The sequence below is a fragment of the Ictidomys tridecemlineatus genome, chromosome 11 (genome assembly GCF_052094955.1).
Source record: "Ictidomys tridecemlineatus isolate mIctTri1 chromosome 11, mIctTri1.hap1, whole genome shotgun sequence".
Classification (NCBI taxonomy): domain Eukaryota; kingdom Metazoa; phylum Chordata; class Mammalia; order Rodentia; family Sciuridae; genus Ictidomys; species Ictidomys tridecemlineatus.
In genome coordinates this window covers 45,630,123-45,651,992 of record NC_135487.1, presented here as the reverse complement: position 1 = coordinate 45,651,992, position 21,870 = coordinate 45,630,123, and the positions used below count along the sequence as shown (strand labels likewise).

The 21,870-nt window shown below is 43.4% G+C and overlaps 1 protein-coding gene across 12 annotated transcripts in view; it reads right to left on the bottom strand.

Annotated features, from left to right (window-relative positions):
• Fggy (FGGY carbohydrate kinase domain containing) overlaps window positions 1-21,870 on the bottom strand; it is a 400,280-nt gene that overhangs the window by 22,614 nt on the left and 355,796 nt on the right. Inside the window, exon 17 of one of the 12 annotated variants that reach the window (XM_078026362.1) lies at window positions 16,691-17,682. The exons of the other annotated variants lie outside the window; for them this stretch is intronic. Coding sequence (XP_077882488.1) covers window positions 17,665-17,682 — 18 coding nt within the window. The 3' untranslated portion in view covers window positions 16,691-17,664. Of the gene's footprint in view, window positions 1-16,690; window positions 17,683-21,870 lie in introns of those variants that run through there. 12 annotated transcript variants of the gene reach the window in all.

Here is a 21,870-nt window from a genome sequence, read left to right as displayed (position 1 = left end):
TTTCCGTCATGCAGGGAAAGTTGTAGGAAATGGGGCACCTGAGGGATTGTGGTCTCAAGTGAGTAGATGGACAATAGGTGGTTGTAGCTGGGAAAGAAATACCTCCAAGCTCCTGCTGGTGCCTCCCACTGGCCAAACCCACCTGGAAACAGGGGTAAGGGAGACTGGTGACCAATGATATAGTGATAGAACTCCTCTTATGGCTGCATGGTTTTGTCTTAGAGTGTTCAGAAAACTGTACTTACCCAGAACTGAGATTTGCTAAGGCAAAACAATGGAAGAAAGGAAAAGAGCCAAGCGAAGAGAGGAGATGGGTATGAAGAAAGGGAAAAATAAATTATCAAAGCAGTCCTTTGAGGTATATGTTGGCTCCATTTTAGAGACAAGGAGATTAAAACCCAAAGCATATTCTGGCTTGCCCAAGAACGCATGCTTAGTTGGTGGCGGAGTTAGGAATAAGGGCTGTCTAACTTGAAAGTATTTGCTACCCTACCACACCACCTTCAAGCAAATGAATGGTTTAACTGAATTGGGGGCGGAGAACACATTTTATTATTCATTTAAAACTTTTAATCAAAGCGAACACATTATCAGAACTTACTACCTACAATATATAAACTCATGCACAATGAAAGCAAGAACTCATAGGACACTCCTTGGCATTTATTTACATGACTGATGCTCATCACAAGATAAAGAGTGGATGAAGAGCCTGCAAGGGTGCCTTTTGTGACATTAACGTAGAGTCAAGATCTCAAATGGAATGCTCTGTCTCCTACTCCAAGTGTTTTCTAGTATCCCCTCAAGATAGTACCTGGCCAGGTGAACTCTTCATTGGGGCCAGTGGTTTGGGCAAGATGGGCAGAGAGGGTGCTTCATCATTTTCCTGTATGTGTGGTACTTAGGTATAACCCATGGGTATTTCCAGGGGCTTAGCAATGGTAGATGCTTAGGAATTTATGGACTGAATGCAATCTTCCAGGGACCATGTTTTCTTTGTCAAATATTATATGGTAGCTGGGTGTGGTGGCGCATGCCTATAATCCCAGCAGCTGGAGAGACTGAGGCAGGAGGATCATGAGTTCAAAGCCAGCCTCAGCAAACATAAGGCACTAGGCAACTCAGTGAGACCCTGTCTCTAAATAAAATATGAAATAGGGTTGGGGATGTGGCTCAGTTGTTGAGTGCCCCTAAGTTCAATCCCTAGTACCCTCTGCCCCCCACAAAAATATTACATGGTCTGGCAACAGGATAAAAGATTGGAAGTCAGAGCTACAGAGCTGGAAGCAGCACATGGAGAATCACCAAAAGCTAGGTTAGCATTCCTGTGGTGTGACCTGGTAGTGGTGGTGGGGCTAATCTCTCTTGACCCATTTGTGAAATTCCCTCACTTATAGAATTTGGCCAGTACCTAGTGGGTAGTTGAGAGGATTAAATGAGACCAAGGATGCAAAGCTCCTGGCACATGTTAATTGTCAGCTGAAGATGACTCTTGCTACCTTCCTGTTCTGCACTGATCCTTTACTCTGACCATTTCTTTCATTTCCCAGAATTACCACTTTAGTCTAACACTAGATTCCATTCACATAAGATAGTGGTGGTTTTCCTACAGCTTTCCAATCTTGATTACTCTAGTTTTGTTGTTTTGGTTACTTAGGGGCCATGGTTTGGGCTTTGGTGACCCCAGGTTGCCATTTTGGGGAAACCATGGCATTTTGGATCATGGCTTTTTTTTCCAGTCTTCAAATAAACACTGAAAGCTTTCTTTACCTTTCATTCCAGCTCTTGTTTGCCATCTGGTGCCTGGTTTGGCTGCATCTGCGTTTACTTAAGGACTTTAGGCGAAGGCTGAGTTTACATATGGGAAGAAGGAAAGGGTTTTGCTGATTTCTTCCATATGTTCATTTATTCATATATTATGATTTTTGTAATCTCACCAGCATAGATTCCTTCAGAAAATCCTTATGCTGTTCCTTAGAGACCTGCTTCTTTGTGTGTTCAGCTGGGAGTTTCTCTGAGAGCACTTTTTCACCCCAATACCCATCACCTTTGGTGTAGCTCAGCATGGCTTTTAGATGAGTACAAAATTAATATTCTTGAAGGTTCTTCTATTTGAAGAGAGGGATCTTATCTGATCAGGAGAATTCTGTGAAAAGAGGTAGGAGACCTGTGGTCTATGCAGTTCTCTTTCTTTGTAAATGGTGTGAATTCAGAAAAATTGTAACTTTCTCATCCACAAATCAAAAAGCTTGGAGTTGGGTACACTCTGTCACCTAACTTGGCCCTGCTTTTCCTCCTCTTCCTTTGTTCTTGATTTCTAGATAAGTGTGTTAAGACCCAATGTGTGCTCTCTATATTCTCAGTTCCTTAGCAGAAGGTATTTAGTGGGGAAAAAAATCCAAGAAAGGAATCCTGTGCCCGGCATACTGCACAAATGAAGAGATTAGCTATATTTCTTGTTATTCAAGGAAGTCATATTGATTTCTTTTTCCACCGTAACTGGGACTGAGCTAGGATGTGGCATGAGCTCTGGAGACAGACCTGATCTGACACCCGAGTTGTGGTTTGGATGTGAGGTGTCCCCCAAAAGCTCATTTGTGACACAGTGCAAGAAAGTTGAGAGGAGAAATGATCGGATCAGAGAACTTTAATCCAATCAGTGAGTTGATAGCCTGATAGGATTAACTAAGTGGGGATTGAAGGAGAGTAGGGTAGAGCTGGAGGGAGCAAGGCATTGGGGGCATGGCTGTGGGGTATATATTTGTATTTAGCAAGTGAAGACCTCTCTGCTTTCTGGTAGTCATGTGTGCTGCATCCTGCCACCACATTCTTCCACCACATTTGTTCTGCCTCACCTCAAGCCCCAAGGAATGGAGCCCGCTGCCTATGGATTGAGACCTCTGAAATTGTGAGCCCTCAAATAAACTTTTTCTCCTCTAAAATTGTTCTTGTTGCTAACAAATAATCCAATCAACAAATGGGCCAAGGACCTGAACAGACACTTCTCAGAGAAGAACATACAATCAATCCACAAGCACATGAGAAAATGCTCACCATCTCTAGCAATCAGAGAAATGCAAATCAAAACCACCCTAAGATACCATTTCACTCCAGTAAGATTGGCAGCCATTATGAAGTCAAACAACAATAAGTGTTGGCAAGGATGTGGGGAAAAGGGCACACTTGTACACTGCTGGTGGGACTGCAAAATGGTGAGGCCAATTTGGAAAGCAGTATGGAGATTCCTGGGAAAGCTGGGAATGGATCCACCATTTGACCGAGCTATTGCCCTTCTCGGACTATTCCCTGAGGACCTTAAAAGAGAGCACTATAGGGATACGGCCACATCAATGATTATAGCAGCACAATTCACAATAGCTAGACTGTGGAACCAACCTAGATGCCCTTCAATAGATGAGTGGATAAAAAAATTGTGGCAGCTATACACAATGGAGTATTATGCAGCACTAAGAAATGACAAAATCATAGAATTTGCAGGGAAATGGATGGCATTAGAGCAGATTATGCTAAGTGAAGCTAGCCAAGCCCTAAAAAACAAATGTCAAATGTCTTCTTTGATATAAAGAGAGCCACTAAGAATAGAACAGGAAGGAAGAGCATGAGGAAAAGACTAACAGTAAACTAAGACGAATGGGGGGAGAGAAAGGGAGAGAGAAGGGAAAGCATATGGAAATGATAGGAGACCTTCAGTGATACACAAAATTATAAGAGGTTATGAGGGACAAGGGGGAGGGGGAAAAAAGGGAGAGAATTGAACAACAGCAGAGGAGGTAGAGAGGGAAGATGGGAGGGGAGGGGAGGGGAGGGGGGATAGTAGGGGATAGGAAAGGTAGCAGAATACAACAGTCACTAATATGCCATTATGTAAAAATGTGAGTATGTAACAGAAGTGAGTCTGCAATATGTATTTGGGGAGTTCAAAACCCAATTGAGTCAAATGTATGAAAGATGATATATCATGAGCTCTGTAATGTTTTGAACAATCAATAAAAAAAATGAAAAAAAGAAATAAATAGCTATTTGATGAAAAAAAAATAAAATTGTTCTTGTTGGATTTTATAGTCACAGCAGTGTAAGAGTGGAGTAAAACAACCTGTGACCCTCAGAAGGTGTACTGATTTTACTAAACTTTGTCTTCCTTCTCTGTAACACAAGAATAATGTCTGCCTGGATGGAATGGTGGGTGGATAAGTAATTGGTAATTCCTAGCTTAGTGTTTTGCATAAATCAAGTGCTCATAAATGTTGGTCACCTCTGTGCAGAATGGATTCAGTGGTGAAAATGCCAGAGTGCTGTGCACCCTGAGAGGGGGGAACTGATGACACCCACAGGAGGTCACCAGATCAGCTGGTTTCCACAGTGGGGCTCCAATAGGGGACTCCAGCTTCCAGGCACAGATCTTTATCATCAGCTGAGGAGAGGTATCATCAGCCTCACACAGACTGAATATAAGCTAAAGGAGGAAGGTGGTCTAACCCTTGTCTAGAGGCTGGAAAGTGGAAGAGAGACCATCTAGGGCCAGGACATGTGTGTGTGGGATGGCTGGGAGTGTGAGAGCACAGGCTTTTATGTGGATGACTTCTAGTCATTGTTAGAGGGTCTCCCTACTCTCTTTTGGCCTCCAGTGCCTAATCTCTGAGAGATTAGACTGCACCTGGGAGAGTAAGACTCGAAAAAAGAATTCTGTGAATCCATGTTTTTGGCTATGGCTAGAGAGGCAGGTGAGGCTATGTTTGTAGCTTGGGCAGGAAAAGTTTACTAGTTCATTCAAAAATTAGTCCCTGCCAGGTTAGCAAGAAATAAATCTATCAGATTAGAGGCAAGGACAGAACAAGAATTGATCTGTAATAGCCTCCCCCAGGTCCTCTCTGCAGGAATATATATGAAAGAGTCTCATAGCAAAGGCTACCCAGAGAGCTGTCTCCTGAGACCCCTTCCCTCTCTGCTGGACAGTAGTCCACACCAGATCTGAACAATGGAAGTCCTCATCCCTTAGGGAAAGTTTTAGGACCCTAACAGATAAAGGAAAGTCTTAACATTTCTGAACTTTGGTTGACTCATATCCTATATGTCTGGTGTGTGTGTCTCTAAGTCTGTATGGTTCATATATTATGGCTTTGCTAAGGTTCCAAGGACACATAGGCATGAACAGGTGAAGGGCGGGAGAAGCCAGGATCCACCAGAGGAGAGAACCATGTGAAGGGAGGGAAAAAACACTGTCAAAATGAGAAGTGCAGAGGGGAGTGTGAGTGGGACAGCATCAGAGGCAGACAGGGCCATAGCACAAGGTTTCAGGAATACCAAGAAGTCACAGCTGTTGCCATCTGGCTTCTCTTCATGTTCAGTCTGTGGGGGCCAGGTGCAGAGGTGTGGCATGGAGGAAGATGGCTTTCCTAGTGCCCAGATACATGAGGCACCCCCAATGCAGACCACAGGCTTTGATGATAGATCAGGTGGAGGTTTTAGGGAGAAAAAGTTGTCAGAATAATTAGTTCACTCAGAGTTTTGGGTTGGGCCTGTGGCCCACTTTTGGCAGAATGAGCATTAGTGATAAATGTTATTTACAGATTCCCTTCTTTAGACCTTAAGGGCTTTAGGCTTTAATTCAGGAACATAGGGTACCTGAGAAGGGGAGCCTTGGCTTTCCCTCATCCTGCTCAGAGTTCAACAGTAAGAAAAGAAATCAAGATAAATATATTGCAAAGATCCTCACAGACCAGGCAAAGCTTACATCAGCCGGTCATGTGGACTTGAAGCTCAATTATTCAGTAAGAAATGGATTTGTTTTTATAAGTGCTACAAGATCTGGCACCCACACCTGGGAATGTGAAGGCACTTTTTCTTTTTTTAAAAAAAACTCTTTTGAAAGCAGCAGAAGTTCTGCATAGCCAGGGAGTTTCAATACAGCCTCTGCATTCCTGACACAGTGCCTGGCCCTGGGCCTGGGCCATTCCTCCAAGGCATCCTTCAGTTTCCTCAGGTTGGTGGCAAAGAGTGAGGATGAGGGACACAAAAACATGCATCAGAGAGAAGGGGCATGAAAACCACTAGGCCCTTATGCATGGAGACTGCCTAGAACCACATACGCCTTGACTTGGGAAATGCATGGGATGGGGACATCAACCAGACAGCGTGCAGAACTTGAATAGGGAATTTGTAAGGAGGCCTGTAGAAAGTAGTAGTCAGTCAATGAACCAGACTGAACTCCAAGAATCTAGCTCCAGCAGAGAAAGACCTGGTGAAGTGGAGGGAATGGATGAAATCCAGAGGGCCTGAACAGCAGCAGTTATGGGAGAAAGAGGAGGATGCATCCATGCACTCAGGACTATGTGATGCATTTTGGATTTTTTTCTAATTGCAGTGGTGGTAATTCATGATAGAAACTTTAGGGTATGTGATTTGCATTTTCCTGTGGCCTCTCTAGTTCCAATGGGAGAGCAGCCTGGAGCTGCAAACCAGAGGAGTCAGTCCTGCAGTAGTCTATGCAGGGGCAATAGTGGTTTGCAGGAATTAACCAAATACACAGCCAACCAGCTAAACTGCACATCTCCTCCTCCCCTTGCTTGCCCTCTCTCCCTCTCTGTTGCTTTCTCGCCCTTCTCCTTTCAGCAGAAGACAGAGGACCAGTGCGGGAGAACTCTGCCTTGCCTGCCCCACAGACAGATGGATTTTGGCTTCCATCTTCATCAAGGAGGTGCCCTCCCTGCCCCCATCCCAGAACCAGCCTCTCTGTGTGTGTCTGCAAGGAGGGAGCAGCTGTGGCATCCAGAGCACTCCCAGCTGTTCGCCCAACCTCTCTCAAGTGTTTCTTAGTGTCAATGCCTCTAATTAGTTAAAATAGGAAGGAGGGTGATAAACAGAGGAGCAAAAAGAGGCCTAATTTTAGCTGTAGCCAAAAGGACTTTCCCCTAAATACACTGTGATCTCAAAATACTTAGCTAAGCGCATATGTACATGCAAGGAGAAGATTTAAAGAGCTGCAGAAGTCAAATTCAAAGGCCAAATGGGACAGCCCTTGCCTCCCTGTACAACTGGATTCAAGAGGAAGGGACTGACAATGTATTGAATATTTATTCTGTGCCAGATAGTGTTCCAGATGCACTATGTGTAGTGGCTTAGCAGTCCCTTCTGTCCTCACAGCAACATGATGCGGGGCCTCCTATAGCCCTTCTGTTAGAGATGAGGAAGCTGAGGCTCAGGGAGGTTAATGCTACTTGTCCAAGGTGACACAGCCAACTGCAGAGCCAGGCTGTGGCTCTGACTTCACTCTAGCAGGAGGAAGATGAGGCCTCAAACCTAGGACAGCTGGGGAAGTGGGCTAACAGCTTAAGTAGGGATTTGGGGCAGAGGATCAGAGCAAAAATCCTGAGGATTCTGACTCTCAGAATGCTTTGAGGCATTGCTGCAGAATCAACAAGAATCACTTCATGCCTCCACTTTCCCCAAATCTAAAATCCTTCATAGCCCCCCAAAGATATGCTGAGGAATGACCAGGCTGTCACTAACAATTTCCAGGTAGATGAATCATTGGGAGAGTGCCTCCCTCCCCTCTCTCCAGCAAAAAAGACCACTGCTTTCTGCAATCAAGGAAGATACACTGTTTGGCACAGGAATTCAAATTGGCTAATTACCCAGCTCCCAAGGTTATGGTGGAATCTGGACTGCTTCAGAAAACGGCCACCTGGTGGGACTCGTCAGTCAATTTCCTTCATCTCAGCTCAAGCTTAAAAGGCTCTTCACTGGGACGCGCCCCAATGAGGCCTTCCATGCACATCTGGAGACTTTCCACAATAGGCCTTTGAAGAGGCCTAGAGTATTCCGGGAAAGTCTGGCTCACTGGGCTGAGGCTTCAGGAGCAGAAGCCCACATTTATTTTTCTTTCCTGCCTTCTTTGACAAAATTCTCCCTCCCCGCCCCCCGAAGTGGTTTGTGGACATTCACAAAGCAGCCCTGATTTTCATCTCATTGCTTTTAGAGCTGAAATCTTAAAGAAAGAGAGCAATAATACATACACTAAAAAGGAGCCTTGGTCCCAAGAAATCCTGTATGTGTACTGAGCTCCTCAGAACCCTCAGAGTCATGCTTGACTCATCTTGCTAACAGAGAGAAAATGGATTTTGAGCTGAGACTTGCTCCATCGTGCAGCAATGGTGACATTTTGTCCACTCACTTTGGTTTCCTGAAGTGGGGAATGCTTAATGGTGGCCTGCCTGGTATGGAACACCAAGTGCTACATGGGGCAGGTTAAGTAAGTCACTTTGCATATTATCTGATGTGGACTTTAGCAGGTCTGTGCTGTTCTCCCTCCTGTCATAGGCTCACAGCCGCTCAGACTTTACAACTCAGCTCAGGGGTGGTTTCCTTGTCCAGTGCTGCTTTACCTCTCTCTTGCTTAGGCTAGTTTAATCACAGGTCCTTCATACTTTCAACTCCTCCCAATTCTTATCCATAGTTTATTGTTAATTCTATTTTAAGTGTATGTCCACCATACCTCATCGTAGTAACTGCAGACACAATATGTTTCTCTTTCCTTATTGTATCTCCATACCAAGCATAGTGCCTAGCATACCAATGTGATCAGGGAATAGCAACAGAATAATCAATTCATTTAACAAATATCTACTGAGCACCTATTCTGAGTCAGGTACTATTCTAGCTACTGAGCTAGAGCCATGAATGTAACAGACTTCCTAGAAGTTCATATTCTGAACAGAATTGCTAAAATTCATTTTCTAGTAGGGGGAAATCAGAAAATACATCAAGGAAATATACACAGAGACCTGTAGTTACAGCTCCAGCTCCGACATATAAAGGATTCAGAAGGCATTCCTTTCTTCCCTACGATAAGAAGGATAATAATAAATGGCAAATCTCTGACTTTTCTTAGATCAGATAGAGAACCCAGGTTATAGTGCAAACTATCGACCCGTATCTGGAGAGACAGTAGACTTCAGGCAATCACACCTGAAACCTCCCTGCCTGGAACAGAAGCCCCTGGAGCCACCAACTGGCAGGAACACATGGGTGATAATTTGAAGTGCTGGGGTTGTGCATGGAATGAAGGGTATGGAGTGGGAAACTTCTGAGGTTGCAATTTAAGTGGGGAAAGGACACACTTTCATGGGTTTTACCTCTAAGAAACCTACCATATTCTCACTGTGACGGTCAAGAATGCTCCTCTGTTGGCCAAGGCTGGGAGAGTCAGATACCAGTGCTCTTCATAACAAAGGCTGAAGGCCTACCTTCAAGGGGAAAAGACTTCACCTAAGCCTCATCCCCTTCAGGAGAAGGATATTGCTCTAACTCTATTGTTCCTGTCTCAATGAAGGTGTGTGTGTGTGTATCTTGGGGGAGCTAAAAACATTTGTAAAAGTTAGGCACAGGGGCCCAGTAAAAGACAGTAACAATCAAAATATTATAGAATGCTTTTTTTCCCCCACACTTTAAAATCAAACCAACATTGACTCCAGAATAATAGTGAATTACAGCTCAAAGTGCTGCTAGAAATAGACTTGAAGGAGGAGTTCTTAGGGAAGCCCGAAGACAGGAGAGGAGATGAAACAAGAACAAGGGTGCATCTGAAACTCTGGCACCTGGGACTACAGAAAACATTGAACACAGTCCAATGTGATTTTTTCTACAAAGAAATCTCACAAAAAGGTCTAAGTTCCTGTTGCCTGATATGTCATGCCCAGCTTTCAACAGAAAATTAAAAGGCAGCCAAAGGGCAATGGGGGGAAAAAAAATAGAAACAAACCATTGACCCCACCCTGCCTGCAGTCCATAGAGAGAGAACAAGCAAACCCAGGTTTAGATATAACACAAATTTTGAAATTATTGGGGGAATTTTAAAACAATTAAAATTAATATGTCAGGTGCTTTAATGGAAAAAATAAACAACATGTAAGAGTGGATGGGTAATAAAAGGAGAGAGATTTGAATTCATGAGAAAAATATCAGACAAATTCTAATTGAAAGACATACTGCAAAATACTTGACCAGCGTTCTTCAAAACTATCAAGGGCATCCAAACCAGAGGAGCTGAAGAAGACAGGATGACTAAATGCAGCGTGGTATCTTAGAGGGGATCAGAGAACACAGAGGTTCACTAGGCAAACACTAAGGAAGTCTGGATAAAGTACCGACTTTAGCTGGGTGTGGTGGTACATGCCAGTAATCCCAGCAGCTTGGGAGGCTCAGGCAAGAGGATCAAGAGTTCAAAGCCAGCCTCAGAAACTTAGCGAGGTGCTAAGCAACTCAGTGAGACCATGTTTCTAAATAAAATACAAAAGGGGGGCGGGGCTGGGGATATGGCTTAGTGGTTAAGTTATCCCTGGGTTCAATCCCTAGTACAAAAAAGTACACATTTTAGGTTATAATAAGTATCAATATTGGCTCATTGATTGTGATTAAAGGCACCATAATCACATTAGATGTTAATAATAAGAGAAACTATATGTGAGGTTCATGGAGCTTGCTATAATATCTTCACACTTTTTTTTTTGTAAATACAAAACTGCTTAAAAAAGTTTTATGTGCATGTACATATATCCACAAGCATGTATATCACATCTGGTGGTGATAAGTTCTAGGGAGGAAGAAGTCAAATAGAGGAAGAGAACTGAGGAAGGTTGGAGTGGGAAGGCTGTTAGCACAGGTGGCCAGGAATGGCATCTCTGTGATAAAATGATATTGGAGCAGAGATCTAAAATGAGAGTGAACCACACAAATACTTGGAGGAAGGGGATTCCGGGTGGAGGAAAGAGTCAGTGTGAAAGCCCTGAGTGGGAAGTGTGATCAGCACATGGAAAGAGGGGAGAGGTCAGGCCAGCTGGAACAGAGTGGGCAAGAGCAGAGTATGTAGTCAGAGATGGGGCCTCGAGACCACAGGAAGGAGCGAATGAATGGGTGAAGAAGATGAATGGAAGCTCATCGTTTTGAAACTTAATCGTGGTACTCCAGCCTTTTTTTAAAAAATTATTTTATATTTTTAACAAAGCCATTCTTCATAATACACATAATATCGCCCCCCCCATGCACACACAAATGGTCTGTGACAATAGCAAAATCTCTTAGCCTGCAGGAGTTCCAAGGAGACTCCACAGTACCATACAAGTCAAATGCATTTCATCTCCTTCCTGAAACAACATTTGAGACTGTTTCTAGACAGGCAAAGTGAAATGAAGGCTTGAGGCCAATTTTTCACATAATTCAATATATTCTTACAAAACCTTACATATGCCTGAAATCTTTAGATAATGGAAAGAAAAGTAGATTTTCCTCTCTTTGATATAAAAGCAATTGGCTCAAGCTCTCATTTCATTTTGCACATGTAGGCACTACCCACAGTCTGTAATTAATTTCAAAACCACTAAAGTGGAAACAGAATAAAACCTCAACTAACTGGAGGACCTTCTTTCCTTGACATAGTTGGCTTTCAGTGGCCAGAGGCATTAAGGCAGGAGTCCAAAGGGCAAGATCAGAAAACAAAAGAATTACTCAGCAGGCCTTGGGCAAGTTCAGTAGGAGCCCCTCACTTGCTGCCTTTTCCCCCTAGGCTTCCAGCCCCACAAACGGTGAGAAGGTCCTCTGCTGGGCGACACTGTAATAATCATCAGAGGACAGCGCTCTGGGCTGTCATTTGCATGCTCCCATAGGCTTGGGAACTTGCCCCTTTCACAGAGATTTTTACCCATGGGATGAAATTGAAACCACTCCCCAAGGACCTTCCCTCTAACAGAAAGTTTCATAAAGAAAGGCATTTTGCTGCATAATATATGAGAGCAAAATGTGGATCTTTTGATAGTGGGGACTTGAATTTTGAATATCCTGGTTTATTTAAGGATGGTGTTTGCCATATTCAATCACTGGCCACTTTTCTGGGGCTTTAAACACTTTGAACCTCAGTTTCTTCATTTGTAAAAATGAAAATTATAATTTCTGCTTGCTCACAGAGTCTTTATCAAGATTAAATGCAACAATGTCCCTAAAATGGTTAAAATAGCATACAGCCTATGATAGGTGACTAACAAACACTGCTTCATTTGTAAAACATAATTATACATCCCTTCAATCTGGTGGCATCTCAATAAATGTTTGTTGAATAAGTAACAATCTGAATGAAACATCTCCGGGAAATCTTGGACGGTACTTCCTATAATGATTCTTAATATAATGCTGATAGTAACTGTCATTTTCTGAACTTCCTGCCTGTCAGGTACTGTGATTACTTGCTTACAAACACATCATTTCACTGAATTCTCACGATTGCCTAATAAAGTAGGCCTTATTCAAGCTCCACTTCACAAATGAGGAGGCAAGGTTGAGAAGGGTTAAGGACTTCCCACAGGATGGGCCAGCCAGCAAGTGGCAGAGTTTGAACCATAGCCTTATGATTCCAGAGGCTACTGCACTAGGTGTAGCAGTTTAATGTACATTAAAAAAAAAAAAGAAAAGATGTTTTAGATTCTTTTGTTAAAAGACTCAACGAGGCTGCAGGGATTTTGCTGTTCCCCAAAAGAACCTCAAGAACCTCATGCAATTGAGTTGGCAGCCAACAGGCCAGGAAGAGGTGGGCTTGGTAAAGATGCCAGGGACCAGGGACAGGTCTTCAAGAAGGTGGTTAAACAAGTTGCCCATTTCTGTCCCAAGAGGCAGGTACTATCCTGGTGGGGATGGCCCTCCTATGGGCTGCAGCGAGAGAGGACTCCCATGTGGAGCTGGGTGTCGCCTTTAAAAATGGATAAAGGTGCTCTGAGAGCAAAAGAAAATTGTTCAGGGGTAGGGTGGCTGTGTTGAGGTACTAGATGGTTGTACTACAGGGACAGAAAGCCAAGAGCACTTGGATGACCAGGATCCAGCCAGCCAGGGGCTGAGGACCCCAGGGCGGCAGGGAAAGCCCAGTCAGGTTGTGAGCAATACCAGACTACAGCAAGGGGACTTCTAAGTGGGGTACCGTGGCCCATGGCATAGAAGTGGGAGGTGAATGTGCAGGTGAGTGGTGGTAAGGGTTAACTTTAACCTCAGAATGCTCCCCTGGGTATACTCCTTGGAGAAGGTGCAGGTGATACAATTGCAAGGACATGGTCAGCACCTCACGATTCCAGGTGCTTCCAGAGGGTGAGGAGATAGCATGGGGGCATGCTGGTTACAGCCTGATGCTAGGAAGCATCCCCACACCTTCTAAATCTGTAACATGCTATGCTCAACAAATACTTGAGAGCTACCCCTCCACCCAATGCCTGCAGCAATTGCAGGATTGGAGGTGGGAACTGGCCTGTCCTCTCAAAGGAGGTTACAGTCTAGAGGGTAGACCCTTTACCATCACCATCCATGAGCTTGGCTGGTCTACCTACTTCATTTTCCTACCTGGTCAGAGAAGCCTTACATCACATGTATGTGAGCAGGTTTGTGATTGTAGGACAGTAGGAGGCAGTATGATCTGATAGAAAGAGTGCCAGGATCAGAGTGAAGACTCAGTTCAAATGACAGCACAGTAATTTACTAATTCTTCTGATCCTGAGCCAAGTCCTTTATCTTCTTGGATTCTCAGTCTCATCGTCTATAAAACTGGGCTCAGAATTCCTATCGGTTTTCCCATGAGGCTGTGTGATAGTCAAATCACCTGAGTTCAGAGATTTTTAGGTACCCACTGTGTGACGACAACCATGGAACCATAGAGCTAGGGAACCTCTCCATGCCTCAATCCACTCATCTATATAAAGGACATAAAAGTACCTCCTAATTTATAGGGTTTCTATGAAGATTAGATGAGTTAACATATGGAAAGTGATTAGAAGAGACTTCAGCAAGTGTTGACGCACTGGAGTGTTTCAGGGTTACCTGCTTTTCCTCTCATCACCACCTGGCAGATCTAATGGGAAGATGCAGTGAGATGTCACATGGCCCAATCGGCACTTAAGTGTCCCCTTTCTTCCTCTTTTCACATAGTGTCATAGTGGTGAAGCCAGGACTAGCCCCTATGCCCTCATACTCCTTGTCCTCTGTCCCTCAACTGTGGCTAAGTGGTAAGATCTAAGCAGGGCTGGCTGTGCCCTCTGGCTCTATGTGGGTCCTTCTCTTTCCGGCATGCTCTGTTCAGTCATCCCTAACTCAAGTTCTAGGTGCTTATCCCAAGATTGCCTCACAGCCACATGTCACACTTTTGAATACATGCTACTTCCTTTTTCCTGTCTTTTCTAGTTCCCATCCAGCTGGACTTTGTTGGGAAATAGTTCCTTTCCTTATGGCTTCCGCTGCTCAGCTCCCCATTGCCTATACTGGGAGATATTAGAGTGGTCCAGGATGTGCAGGGTCTCTAAATCATGACCCTCCCTCTAAGTCCATGAGCAATGATATAGGTATCAGTGTCAAAACAAGGAGCAACCATTTGCATACATATGGTAAGATTGTATAGGTACACTATAAAATCCCAACCACAGGCACAAGTATCCACCAAAGAAAAGGAAAAACCCAGAAGCCCTGCACTGTTGAAATATGCATGGTAGAATGTTTCTCATTTTCCCATTAGTTTTATTGCTGCTGCCTAGGGCTCAGTTTTCTCACTGTAAAATAGGATAATATCTCTCCTTTCTAAATTCATCCCCACATTCAAGGCCAAGTTTATGTTTGACCAAGAAGACTTTGGCAGCCCCCACCTCCCCTATCCACAGCATTCTGAATTCATTCCCACTTGCAATCTGCTAAATAACCTCACTTTAAAATGCCTGTTCTTCATACTATAGTGACATAGCCACATCAATGCTTAAAGCAGCTCAATTCACAATAGCTAAACTATGGAACCAACCTAGGTGCCCTTTCACGGATGAATGGATAAAGAAAATTCGGCACATATACACAATTGAATAGTATGCAGCCTTAAAGAATAAAATTATGGCATTTGCAGGTAAATGGATGGAGCTGGAGAAAATCATGCTAAGTGAAATAAGCCAAACCCCCAAAACCAAAGCTTGAATTTTTCTTTGATCAGTGGATGCTGATCCATAATGGGGTGGGAGGCACAGGGAAGAATGAAGGAATTTTGGATTATGCAGAGGAGAGTGAGGGGAGGGGTGGGGATGGGAAGGATAGTCATTATTATCCTATATACATGAATGATTACACTACCAGCGTGACACTGCACTGCCAGAGGAAGGACAAGCTGTGCTCATTTTGTGTACAATGTTAAAATGCATTCTATTGTTATGTATAACTAATTAGAATTAAAAAAATAAGAAAAACAATAAAATAAAATGCCTGCTGTTGTCCCAAGACAGATTTTTCTCTCGCCAAAAAGATTATAATACTTTCTCAAGTAGCCCCTACTTTTTTTTTTATTTAATGCTAGTTTGCAGCATAAAACATTCAAAAACTCCTAGCAGTATTCCCTCGGAGGATCCCCCAAAGAGAGTAAAGATTACGGGGAGCTCAGGGGTCAGGAGGGGGTCTCTGTTTTTTAAGTGAAGACAGTGACACCAAATTTCATGGAGTTGTTTGTTGAACTGAGATACTGATATAAAATAGCCAGAATTCTGCTGAGTTGAAAATACAATCTGAGCAGGGCTTGGTGGTGCTTGTAATCTCTCCTGCTTAGGCAGGACAACTGTAAGACAGAGGCCCACCTCCGAAACTTATTGAGGCCCTAAGCAACATAGAGAGACCTGCAGATGGTGGGGTGCTGTAATTTTTATTTTCTTCTTATTATTTTGCTTCAAATTTTAGAAGTTTATGATAGATTTTGATGGCTTAATTTCTTAAAAAATATTTTGTTTTGATTGTAGTTGGACATAATACCTTTATTTTATTTTTATGTGGTGCTGAGGATTGAACCCAGTGCCCTGTACGTCCTAGGCGAGCGCTCTACCACTGACTCACAACCCCAGCCCCGTGATTGCTTAATTTTAATAGCTACTAGTCATAAAAAATATATTACATTTTTAAAACATGAAGAAAATTCTCCAAAAGGCATGTGTTAATCAAATATTTGGCACAAGGTCTTCCAATGCTATACTAAACATTATTTTTAAAATAAACATTCTTATGATTTAGAATAGGAGGGGGTCACTGGGGATTTAGCTCTGTGGTCAAGCACCCCTGGGTTCAATCCCTAGTACCAATAATCATTCTCCTCCTCCTCCTCCTTCTCCTCCTCCTCCTTCTCCTCCTCCTCCTTCTCCTCCTCCTCCTCCTCCTCCTCTTCTTCCTCCTCCTCCTCCTCCTCCTCATCTGGCACAAGAGAAGGCCAAGATGACTGGGGTTGCTAAGAACCTGGGAAGGGAGGCATAGGTCATAGGTAAGCAGCACCATGTGGAATGCTGAGAACTGCTAGTGGAACAGATGTACCAAGCATGTCCTTTGGACCAAATACCACTTTAGGCACTTGATATGCTATAGGACCCTGGTGAAGAGTACAGATTCATGAGTCAGACTGTGTATGGTTCACACTGTAGAAGCCCAACCGACTGTGATGCCTCATCTTGGTTACTTAAAATGTCTTTGGCTTATTTTCTTCAAGTTGGGATTATTTAAAGCAGGGGTTAGTCAATTTTTTTCTATGAAGGGTCAGAGGTCAACTATTTCAAGTTTTGTGGGCGATGTGGTCTGTTACAACTCTTCAGCCCTGCGGTAGGAGCATGTAAGCATCTGTAGTGTGCAAGTGAACGACTGGCCATGACCGTGGCCCAATAAAACTTTATTGCAAAAGCAGACAAAAGACAGGATTTCACATGGGGGGGGCATAGTTTTCTGACCTCTAATATAGAACTTACTTTATATGGTCCATAGAGGACTGGAGAGTTAATATATTCCATACTCTTAGAATAGTGCCCTACTCACAGTAATCATTCAACAAAAATTAGCTCTTGTTGTAATGGACCCAAGGAGTAGGCATCAGTATCACTTTCATATGGAAAAAAAATATTTAAGAGCTCAGAAGTAACTGAATTCATTTTCTAAGAATGAGTCTAAAACCTGTAGCTTTTCTGCTGAGACTTTGTTCCTGCTAGAACCTAGACCTCATTTCATTGATCCAAGAGGAACCCACTGTTCCAGGATTAGACTCAACCCTGGAAACACCCTTTCTGATTATTTTGGGCTGGGGACCCAAAGCACATGGCCTTGCTCCTTGGAATCCGTGTTGCAGCCTGTGGGGAACAGGTGTACAATCCACGTTCCCCACCCACTCAGGGCGCTCACACACTCTCAGCCTTCCCTGGCCCCCACCTCATCAAAGGATAGGTTTCCTGTGACATGGATGGATCAACTGCCTTTGGGGAGCCCTAATTAACTGCACAAATAGGGCAGGCTTTCCAAATCCCACATTAGTTCTGCTGTGGAATGCCAGAACTTTTCTACCATGGAAAAATGCTTCATGCCTCGACTCTTAACAAACCCAGCAAGTTCAAATGCATTTTGGGGGTGGGGGGTGACAAGAATCTCAAGCTGTTATGTGAGAAGGCAAAGAAAGAAAGGGCTTTTCTTGAAAGGGGGAAACAAAGGGCATCCAGAAATGTCATCCAAATGCCCTGCAAACTCTCAAGCTTTCCCCAAGTTCTTCTTTGTTTGAAGGCCTTGATAGTGTGATTCATTTAACTCTTTCTTTGGGTCAATGAGAGGGTTCTTAAACCTGAGAATCTGCAGCCAGTGTCAGAGATTTCTTTTCATCTGTCAAATACATGGAATAAAAAGAAAAACACAACCTCAGCTAAATGGTACAGACTTCATGTGTTTCAAAACTGTCGACATATCTGACTTGTTATTTCTCCTTTTCTTCTCTTTTATTTTTTTGCCTGCAGTTCTTCTCATCCTTCTCTCCTTTTATCCCCAAATCCAGCACAACAACTGGTCTATTCTAGGAAAAGTCTCTCTGGGTCTGTAGCTGAGAAGACACTGTAATAGTTGGGTCTGTGCGTGTAAATTTAACAGCAATCAGCTGTCTGTTTTGTGTTTAATTCCACAGAGTAAAACCATTTTGGCTATAATCCTCAGAAGGCACTGTATGTCTGTCTGTTCCCAGATTCGGTGAATCCCTGTGTAGATAGATTTTTCTTCATCAAAGGACAGACACTGGCGTGGCCCTCAATTTTATGCTCCCATAGATAATACCATGGGGAAAGCCTCTGGAGCCACACAGATTCACCCACCCTTAGGTCTTTGAAGCCTCAGATGTAAGTGGATCCTGCAGACTCTACACTGATACCCTACTCAGGCTTCTAGCAGGAAAGACATGACTGGCCACCATGGGCTTCCTGCCTTGGAGGGATAAAGGGAACTTTAATTAGGGTGGCTGTGGTTTATTTTTTAAAATTTTGATTTGTTATATATGACAACAGAATGCATTACAATTCATATTACACATACAGAGCACAGTTTTTTATATTGTACACAAAGTAGAGTCACATCCTTCATGTCTTCTTACATGTAATGTACTTAGGGTAATGATGACCATGGCATTCCACCATCTTTCCTATCCCTCTGCCCCCTCCCTCCCCTTTTCCCCTTTGTCCTATCTAGAGTTCATTTAATCATCCATCACCACCACCCCCCTCAGCATATTATGGGACAAGGAACTGAACAGACACTTTTCAGAAGAGGAAATACAATCAATCAACAAATATATGAAAAAATGTTCAACATCTCTAGCAATTAGAGAAATGCAAATCAAAACTACTCTAAGATTTCATCTCACTCCATTCAGAATGGCAGCTATTAAGAATAATAAGTGTTGGCAAGGATGTGAGGGAAAAGGCACAATCATACATTCATGGTGGGGCTGCAAATTGGTGTAGCCAATATGGAAATCAGTATGGAGAATCCTTGGAAAACTGGGAATGGAACCACATTTGACCCAGCTATCCCACTCCTTGGTCTATACCCAAAGGATTTAAAAACAGCATACTACAGGGACATGGCCACATCAATGTTTATAGCAGCACAATTCATAATAGCTAAAGTGTGGAACCAACCTAGATGCCCTTCAGTAGATTAATGGATAAAGAAAATGTGGTATATATACACAATGGTGGTGGTTTATTATCCCAATAGACTTATCTTGAGTCCTAAATACTTTTAAGAAGGAGAGAGGATGTTATTATTATTAACGACATCAAGACCTAAGACATATGCTAGTTCTCTCTGGGATGTACTATCACTTTCTGCTTCATTTCCAAGGAGCAACTGATGGTTGGGAGATTTGGAGAAATACCTGTTATCAGGTCTTGCTCTCTTGAGGAAGGTAGAAAACTGGGAAATTTTAGACTTTTAATTTAGCTTTTTATTTCTCTACTCTGCATTGACTTCTCTGACAGATTCTACCAGGCCTTGTAATCTCCTAAGAAGAAAAAATGTATCTAGAAAATACTGAAGTTTGCAGCAATTGCTCATTGTATGCAGGTGGAAGCCTTTCTAATGCCTGTGACAAGGAACTGGCTTTGTCCCCACAAGCAGGAAGGCCTATCTTCTTGGAGGTCCTGGCCCATGGGTTCCCAAAGTTTAGCTTAATAAAATATCCAAACCTTTTGGAGGCATGCAAAGAATTGTCAGATTTTTATTTTATTATTTAGGGACTTTAAACAGAATAACTGCTGAACATCTACCCTCATCATTATTTCATAACAAAAAGATTTTAACACACATACCTGTGATTACCATGCTCAGAATAAAGGGAAATCATGCCTCATTTAGTCTTGTTAAAAATTCAACATGCTGTTCTTATTTTTTCATTTCCCAGGGACTAATGACACTCTGTTAGGGACATGCATTGAGGATTAGATGCATGGGTACATCACCTATGTAGTATACAGAGCCCCATACACAGAGGACCCAAGCTGGGGTTTAATGACCTGCAGTTGCTTTCTTGCAAGTTTTTAAAATTTTATCTTTGAATTGGTGTTTTGTAGGTGAAGACTGTTTGGATAATAGAGCACGTGCTGGGGGCCTGGTGTTGCTTCTCCAGGACTGACTTCTGGCTGTCTTGTCCCTGTGTTCTGGTGCCCTACCATGACAGGATTGCATGGAGGATGTATTTTGCTTTGACACTTCCTCCCTTTAGGATGAGCACAGGTATAGGGAAGGTCAGGCCAGGAAGTGAGTCCCCTGTGTCTCAGGGGGGAGCAGAGCAGCGATGGGCACTCCCTCACACTGTCTCAGGGTGTTGGCCTGGCAAGATGGAGGGGGATCCCCATGTGGAAGTTGGAAAGCCCTGGAAGACACCTGTCAGCTGCCAGTCAAGACAGCAGGTCTGAAGGAAGGGGAAACTTCCCTGCTTCTGAAAAGGGCCCTGAATTTTCATTTTTTCACTGGGCCCTGTAAATTATATAACTAGCTCTGCCTAGGGCAGCCTTCTAATGATACTTGAGAACTACAGCCTAGCTGACAGGTCCTTGTTTAGCTTGGTGAGCTGGAGAAAACTCATAATTTGCATTTTCAAACAAATCTCCATTCAGGTCCCATTTTCTTACTTGCTGTTTGGCTTTGAGGAAGTGATTTACCTTTCTAGCCTTCCAATTCCTCTTTGTAAATGGAGAGGTGAATATCTTCCTATCTCACATGATCTCATTTAAATACTGAATGTGATTATACAAGCAAACCTCTAGCTTGTATCAGGAGATGAGCTAATGTCCGTCCCTTTCCTCTTCCTCTTCTGCACCCTTGAGATGAACTTGGGTACCTGGGGAAGGCCAGATCTTATCCAAGGAAACTCATTCTGCAGAGACTAAGCCTGGTATTTCCTTGGATTAGGGTCCTTTCGCTTGTTCAGTGCACAGTAGAAGAAAGGCTTGGAACAGTGAACAGCAGTGACTACAGAAATCCCAGTCTGCTTCTCAGGAAACAAAACTTGAGCACACAGGAGTGGTCAATTTTGACATGGGGGAAGAAATAAAGATGAATGGGGGAGATAGAAGGCACCTAGGACAAACCCAGGCTCCTTCCCACTTCCTGCACATCCCAGCCCTGAGCTAAGAGGGGTAGGCAGAGCCCTTGTCACTACACAGGAAGGGTTCACCAGGCCACAATCACACATTTAGGACTATGAATTTGGAGGTCTGAATTTCACTCTCAGGTTTTTTCTCTGTAGAATCTTAGGAATGTCACCTATCTCTCTGGAACTGAATGTCCCCGTCTTTTAAATGCATGAGTAGAGACGACTCACTTTAATGCTTTTTTTTTTTTTTTTAATTAGAGAAAGCTTTACAAATATATTCTCTAACTCAGACACACCCTTTCAATGAAGAAAGTCCTTTCAGAGAGCTGGCTCTAGGGAGGACTACTTTTGAGGAAGTACAGGAACACAGATTCCTTGGGTCAGACTGTTTGCTGAGGCTCTAAGGTTGGGAGGGGGGGTCATCGGAAGATTCCTTTGTCTCCATTCACAGCCAGGTCATCCAACTCAAATGGCCATGGCCAAGCATCATGCATGGGGCAGGGTATGCAACACTCCTCTCCAAACAGAAGGAACAAGTGGCTGTTGTGATGAGACTCTGTGGAAGGCTATTTATGGCTGTGTTTTGGTTTACCCTCAGTCTAGTACACAGAGTACAGCTGAAAACACTCTCTTGTCCTTCAGGGTAAAATTTCCCAATTTTTACATGAAGCTAGTCAGCTCTAGACCTATAGCCCCCATTGCTACCACTTCTGTTCGCCCACAGAAGCAGTCACCCCTGCCCACCTCCCCCTCCAGCTTGGCCTCTGAGTCACTCCCAGCATATACTATTGACAGCACAGCATTAGGGACTTAGAGTCAGACAGACTTTGGCTGAAATCCCAGTTCCTGCACTTTTAGTTGTGTGACCATGGGCCAGTAAGTCGCTTAATTTCTCTGAACCTCATTTCACTGGGTGAAATTGGAAATAG